Below are 7,880 nucleotides of genomic sequence, written 5' to 3'. Positions count from 1 at the left end.
TTAACAATGTTGATTCTTCCCATCCATGAGCATGGTATGTTCTTCCATTTGTTAATATCCTCTGCTATTTCCTTTCTGAGGATTTCATAATTTTCATTATAGAGGTCCTTCACCTCCTTCGTTAGGTATATTCCTAGGTATTTCATTTTCTTTGAAACTATGTTGAAGGGAGTTGTGTCCTTAATTAGCTTCTCATCTTGACTGTTATTGGCGTATACAAAGGCTACTGACTTGTGGACATTGATTTTATATCCTGAAACATTACTGTATTTTTTGATGACTTCTTGGAGTCTTGTGGTTGAATCTTTGGGATTCTCTATGTATAAGATCATGTCGCCAGCAAAGAGGGAGAGTTTGACCTCCTCTGCTCCCATTTGGATTCCCTTTATTTCCTTGTCTTGCCTAATTGTATTGGCTAGAACTTCCAGCACTACGCTGAATAGTAAAGGTGACAGAAGACAACCTTGTCTGGTTCCAGTTCTAAGAGAAAAAGCTTTCAGTTTTACTCCATTCAGTAAAATATTGGCTGTGGGTTTGTCATAGATAGCTTCAATCAGTTTTAGAAATGTGCCACCTATGCCTATACTCTTCAGTGTTCTAATTAGAAAAGGATGCTGGATTTTATCAAATGCTTTTTCTGCATCTATTGAGAGGATAATATGATCTTTATTTTTGCCTCTGTAATATGGTGGGTAATGTTTATGGACTTGCATATGTTAAACCAGCCTTGCATCCCTGGGATGGAACTTACTTGATCATGATGAATGACTTTTTTGATGATAAGCTGTAATCTATTGGCTAGGATTTTGTTGAGAATTTTTGCATCTATATTCATGAGTGAGATTGGTCTGAAATTCTCCTTTTTGTTTGGGTCTTTTCCTGGTTTTGGTATCAGGGTGATGTTTGCTTTGTAGAACGTGTTGAGGAAGATTCCTTCCTCCTCAATTTTTTGGAATAATGTTTGCAATACAGGAATGTGCTCTTCCTTGAAGGTTTGATAGAATTCTGGTGTGAATCCATCTGGACCAGGGCATTTTTTGGTTGGAAGATTTTTTATTGTTTCTTTAATCTCAGTGCTTGAAATTGGTCTGTTCAGGAGCTCTATTTCTTCCTGGATAAATCTGGGGAGAGGATGTGATTCCAGATATTGATCCATTTTCTTCACATTGTCAAATTTCTCGACATAGAGTTTCTGGTAGTATTCAGAGATGATCTCTTGTATCTCTGTGGGATCAGTTGCTATTTCCCCTTTATCATTTCTGATTGAGGTTACTAGAGATTTTACTTTTCTATTCCTAGTTAGTCTGGCCAATGGTTTGTCTATTTTATTTATTTTTTAAAAAAACAACTCCTTGTTTCATTAATTTTCTGAATGATTCTTTTGTTTTCAATTTCATTGATCTCTGATTTGATTTTGGATATTTCTTTTCTTCTACTGAGTTTAGGATTAGATTGTTCTTCTTTTTCCAATTCCATAAGATGGCTTGTGAGTTTGTTGATGTGCTCTCTTTGTTTTTCGAATGTAGGCATCTAAAGTGATAAATTTTCCTCTCAAAACTGCTTTTGCAGTATCCTATAGGTTTTAGTAGCTTGTGTCTTCATTGTTGTTATGCTCAAGGAAGTTAATGATTCCCTGTTTTATTTCTTTCTGCACCCATCTTTTATTCAACAGAAGGTTGTTTAATTTCCATGCCTTTATGTGGGGTTGAAAGTTTTTGTTAGAGTTGAGTTCCACCTTTAGTACCTTATGGTCTGAGAAGATATAAGGTAAAATTTCAATTCTTTTGATTCTGTTGATATTTGTTTTGTGTCCCAGGATGTGATCAATTTTGGAGAATGTTGATCAATTTTGGAGAATGTTCCATGGGGTGATGAGAAGAATGTATATTCTTTATCTTTGGGATGGAGTGTTCTATATGCGTCTATCAAGCACAGTTGTTCTAGGGTCTCATTTAAATCTCTTATATCTTTGTTTAATTTCTGTTTAGAGGATCTGTCCAGCTCTGTAAGAGGAGTGTTAAAGTCCCCTGTTATTATGCTATTATCGGATATCATATTGCTCAGACTGAGTAGGGTCTGTTTTAAGAATCTGGGAGCATTTAAATTGGGTGCTTAAATATTTAGAATTGAAACATCTTCTTGTTGTATTTTTCCCTTGACCGATATAAAGTGACCATCTTTGTCTTTTTTGACTTTAGTTGCTTTAAATCCACGTGTATCTGAAAATAAGATTGCAGCTCCTCTTTTCTTTTGAATTCCATTTGCCTGAAAAAATTGTCTCCCAACAATTTTGACTCGGAGTTTTAATTTGTCTTTTGAAGCCAGGTGTGTTTCTTGCAGACAGCAATGGATGGCTTGTGTTTTTTAATCCAGTCAGCCAATCTATGTCTCTTCAGTGGGGAATTCAAGCCATTAACATTTATTGAGATAATTGATAAGTGTGGTAGTATTCTATTCATCTTACTTTGTGAGAGCCCATTGCTTAGTTTTATCTTTTGCATGAGTGTGGAAGTTAGGTTCTGTCCTTTAATTTCTGAGTTCTTACTTTGCTGCTGATCCATTGTGATGGTCAGTGTGTAGGAGAGGTTGAAGATATTTCCTGAGAGCTGGTCTTGTTTTGGCGAATTTCTTCAATGTTTGTATATCCATAAATGATTTTATTTCTCCATCAATTTTAAAGCTTAGCTTATCAGGGTATAGAATTCTGGGCTGGAAATTGTTCTGTTTAAGTAGATTAAAGGTAGATGCCACTGTCTTCTTATTTGGAAAGTTTCATTAGAGAAATCTGCAGTCACTCTGATGGATTTGCCCCTGTAGGTTAACTGGCATTTACTCCTGGCAGCTTGTAAAATCTTTTCTTTGGTCTTGACTTTGGACAGGTTCATCACAATGTGTTTTGGAGAAGCTCAGTTAGAGTTGAGGCGACCTGGGGTCCGATATCCCTCTGAAAGCAGTGTGTCAGAATCTTTGGTGATATTTTGGAAATTTTCCTTTATACTATTCTCTAGTATAGCTTCCATTCCTCTGGGGCATTCTTCTTCCCCTTTTGGGATTCCTATAACTCATATGTTGGAACACTTAATAAAGTCCCATGATTCTGACAGTGAACGTTCTGCTTTCTCTTTCTTCTTTTCTGCTTCTTTAACTATCTGAGTTATCTCAAGAACTTTGTCTTCTACCTCTGAAATTCTTTCTTCTTCATGGTATAACCTGTTGCTGATACTTTCCATTGCATCTTTATGTTCCCTAATTGACTGCTTCAGTTCCTTCAGCTCCACTATATCCTTTCTATAGTCTTCATATCGTTCATCTCTTATTTGATTCTGTTTTTGGATTTCCTTTTGGTTGTTTTCTGCTTTATTAGCAGTTTCCTTCATTGTTTTCATCATGTGTATTCTAAATTCCCTTTCTGTCATTCCTAACATTTCTTTATAGGTGGAATCCTCTGCAGTAGCTACCTCATGGTCCCTTGGAGGGGTTGCTCTGGACTGGTTCTTCATGTTGCCAGGAGTTTTCTGCTGATTCTTCCTCATGAGTGATTTCTTTTATCTGTTTCCTTTCACTTCCTCTTGCTCTTTAAGTTCCCGTGCCTGTGGACTAAGTTTTTGATGAGTCCTTTTGGTACAGGACCAGAAGGATGAGAAGGTTGAAGAGCAAGAAGGGATAAAAGAAAGAAAGGAAGAAAAGAAAATAGAGAAAGGAGAGGGGGGTGGGTAAAAGGGAATATTGACAAAAAGAAGAGAGGCACAGAAAGAGGGAGACAGAGCAATATAGGTGTATAGTAGGGTACTTTGACACCACCTTAAAAAAACCCCAACCTCTGGGGGTGCCCGGTTGGGTGGTTCCCTTGAGGTCAGCATCTTTTTGCTAACCTGATTGGTCCCAGTACTCCACCTCCTCCAAGTAGAGAGGAAAGACAAAAATGCTATAAATCAAACCAAAACAGGCAAACAGAAAACTTTACTGGATAAAATTGGGTGAAAAACCAAATAATAGGGGTAGAAACACTAGCAAAAATGAAGTTCTAATTATTAAAAAAGGCAGCAATGGGAAATTGTATTTAAACTAGAAAAATGGATAAAGGAAAGAAAAAAAAGAAAAGAAAAAATCTGTACGGAAAAGGTTGAAATTAAAAAACAACAACAACAACAAAAAAAAAACAACGGCAAAATAAACAAAAAACAAATTAACAACAACAAAGAAACAACCAAAAATAAAGTAGTGTATATATCTTGTTGAATATTGTCTGGCAACAGGTGGTCTTCTGGGGTATGAAATGTTAATCACAATGCTGATACGACTGGAGGCCTATGCTGATTTCTCAAACCCCACAGGGTGGAGACCCTAAATCTCTCTTTGGCCCTCTTAAAAGGCACTTTAAACTTCTAAACTTGCTAAGCAGAAGCTTTCCCAGGAAAATGCTGGTCACTGAGATCACTGCTGAAGTGGCTATCTACTTACCCAGTGTGCCAAAACTGGTCTCATTCTGCCCCTCAGGGTTAAGGCTGTAAGGCAGCTCAGTTCCCACCTTTAGGCTGCTCAGTGAATAGGTTACTAGCTCCCTCCAGATCCTTGGTCTGCAACCCTGAGGGCAGAGCTTACAGGGGCAGTTCTTTCACAATGGCTCCCTGCGGCCCAGAGCAGAACACTATTAGCTTTGTCCAGCTCAGCAGCTCAGTCTGGGACCCTAGACAACACCCAAAGTTCTCCGCACTGCTGCTCAAGCTCTCCCCAGGGCAATTCAACTGAGTGCCAAGTCCAAAAACACCAAAACAGTTCACAGGTAAGGCCTTTCCGGTTTGTAGTCTCACTGCTGCTGTACTTAAAGCTGTCGGCAGGATTAGACCGATCGAACACATGGAACCACTTGCCAGTTTTCCACTGTTTTTGTCCTCCTCTTGGGGTCCAAAAGTCTCTTGCTGACTCCCTGTATCCTCAAAGGGATGATTATAGGCAGATCCCACCAGCCAGAGATGCCTGGAGTCTTATCTCCCCAGACTCATGGTGCCCAGTTGCAGGGAAGCTGTTACTCGGCCACCATCTTACTGTCACTCCTGGGCCCTGTGTATTTCCTTTTTCTTTTTACCAATTTCATCAGATTTATTTATTTAGCAATTGAAGCATTAAACGGTGACAATTTTTACTCTCACTCCTTGATAATAATATATTTGTTACATTTCAGATGTTGAGCTTTCTCACGGAAAAAAAAAAAAACCCAGGCATAAACCTTTAAACTGTCCACCTGCTAGTCCTGCAACACAATTTTAATAGCGATACTGACATTTGGACAATTTCTATGATGTTGGCAAAAAGATATCAACACTCAGAGTGATTCTAAAGTGGCTACTCTTATAAGTCAAGAATTATGAACTTTGACCCACTGCTCAATCCATTTTAAGATGTAATCTATATTACTTTCTAGCTCTCCTGGGTTGTTGCTGGGCAGCTGATGCACAATTTCTTCCTTGTAGTATGCTGTGGCTTCTTCATAAAGAACTTGAAAAATCTCACACTCAATATTGTCTTTTAATTTCTTCTCATTATAACCCCTTGTTTCAAGCCTTTTGTACAATTCACTGGTATTTGTTCGCAGGACAAAAACTACATGAAACCAGCGTTCAGGGAAGAAATCACAACCATGGTAATCAACAATAACTCCACCTTCTATCATTTGGTTATCTAACTCATCAACCACTCTATCTTCATCTAACATGGGACATTCATATTCTTCATCATAGCCATCATACAACTGCCCTTCTTTAGCTAAATCACCCACATTAATGTATTTCAGTCCTGATCTTGATGCAAGTTCTTTGCCTAGTGTGGTTTTTCCAACCCCAAGTGTACCCGTGAGCAGGATGTTCAGAAGTAACATGGTCCTCGCTGCAATGGCCGTATTTTCTTTTCTTTCTTTTTTTTTTTTATTAAATCATAGCTGTGTACATTAATGTGATCATGGGGCACCATACACTAGTTTCATAGACCATTTGACACATTTTCATCACTCTTGTTAACATAGCCTTCCTGGCATTTTCTTAGTTATTGTGCTCAGACATTTACATTCCATATTAACTAAGTTTCACATATACCCTTGTAAGATGCCCTATGTATTTTCAAAATGCCCTTTGATCCCCTGACTCTCCTCACCACTTTTTTTTTTTTTAATTAAATCATCGCTGTGTACATTAATGTGATCATGGGGCACCATACACTGGTTTTATAGACTGTTTGACACATTTTCATCACACTGGTTAACATAGCCTTCCTGGCATTTTCTTAGTTATTGTGTTAAGACATTTATATTCTACATTTACTAAGTTTCACATATACCCTTGTAAGATGCACAGCAGGTGTAATCCCACCAATAACCCTCCCTCTACCCACCTCCTCCCTCCCTCCCCTCCCTTTCCCCCTTCCCCCTATTCTTGGTTTATAACTGGGTTATAGCTTTCATGTGAAAGCCATAAATTAGTTTCATAGTAGGGCTGAGTACATTGGATACTTTTTCTTCCATTCTTGAGATACTTTACTAAGAAGAATATGTTCCAGCTCCATCCATGTAAACATGAAAGAGGTAAAGTCTCCATCTTTTTTTAAGGCTGCATAATATTCCATGGTGTACATATACCACAATTTATTAATCCATTCGTGGATTGATGGGCACTTGGGCTTTTTCCATGACTTAGCAATTATGAATTGGGCTGCAATAAACATTCTGGTACAAATATCTTTGTTATGATGTGATTTTTGGTCTTCTGGGTATATGCCTAGTAGAGGAATTATAGGATTGAATGGCAGATCTATTTTTAGATCTCTAAGTGTTCTCCAAACATCTTTCCAAAAGGAATGTATTAATTTGCATTCCCACCAACAGTGCAAAAGTGTTCCCTTTTCTCCACATCCACGCCAACACCTCTGGTCCTGGGTGTTTTGTGATATAGGCTAATCTTACTGGAGTTAGATGATATCTCAAAGTAGTTTTGATTTGATTATTGGTTCATAAGGCCCACCCTTATGACCTCATTTAACCTCTATTACCTTTTCCAAGGCCCCATCTCCAGACATAGCCATACTGGGGAGGATGGCTTCAACCTATGAATTTGGTGGGGAGGGGAGACATAATTCAGTCTGCAATACTTATAACCAAAACTTTCTAGCTTTGTGGGGACATGGAATTAAAGCCAGAAGACCTGAGTTCAAGGTGACGCTCTCTCTGACCCAGCACTGCCCTGGGGCAGCTCCTCCCCTGGAAGCTTTGACCAGAACCCTCCCAAGGCCTCCTCCAGCTGAGCCATTCTAGAATCTTAAGAGTTTCTTACTCTGCTCAAGCTGCAATAACAAAACACTGTGGACTGTGCTGCTTAAACAATAGACATTTATTTCTCATGGTTCTGGAGGCTACAATTCCAGGATCAGGGTGCCTGCATGTCAGGTTCTGGTGAGGACAATTCTTCCTGGCTTGCATATTCTCACTGTGTCCTCACTTGACAGACAGAGGGCCTCTTCTTATAAAGATACTAATCCCATCATGGGGGCTCCACCTTCATTGACCTCACCTAAACCTAACTACCTTTCCAAAGCCCCACCTCCTAAAGCCATCACCTTAGGGGGTGGGGCTTTACCATAAGAACTTTTGGGGAATGGGAGACACATTTATAACAAAAAGTCAAGACACAACCTAGGGTATGCAGTCCTTAACAAAGGGTCAGGATACAATCTAGGGTATGTGGTCCATGACCAAGGTCAGGACAAGGTCTAGGGTCATGGGAGCCTAGGGGGATCTCTCTGCAGCAGAGATGCTATGGTGAAGTCTACAGGTATGCTTCAGTGAGCACTGTCTAGAGTTGCTGCCTGGCAGAGTTTCTGCTTGTCTGATTTTT

The 7,880-nt window shown here is 39.1% G+C and overlaps 1 protein-coding gene across 1 annotated transcript; it reads right to left on the bottom strand.

Annotated features, from left to right (window-relative positions):
- Window positions 1-5,251: 5,251 nt before the first annotated feature.
- LOC128570390 (adenylate kinase isoenzyme 6-like) lies at window positions 5,252-5,887 on the bottom strand. Its single transcript, XM_053569466.1, has one exon. The coding sequence runs from the start codon at window positions 5,873-5,875 to the stop codon at window positions 5,357-5,359; it is 519 nt and encodes a 172-aa protein (XP_053425441.1). The 5' UTR covers window positions 5,876-5,887; the 3' UTR covers window positions 5,252-5,356.
- Between the last annotated feature and the right edge of the window lie 1,993 nt (window positions 5,888-7,880).

Source organism: Nycticebus coucang, chromosome 18, assembly GCF_027406575.1.
Source record: "Nycticebus coucang isolate mNycCou1 chromosome 18, mNycCou1.pri, whole genome shotgun sequence".
NCBI classification, from domain to species: domain Eukaryota; kingdom Metazoa; phylum Chordata; class Mammalia; order Primates; family Lorisidae; genus Nycticebus; species Nycticebus coucang.
This window is presented reverse-complemented; position numbering and strand designations above follow the sequence as displayed.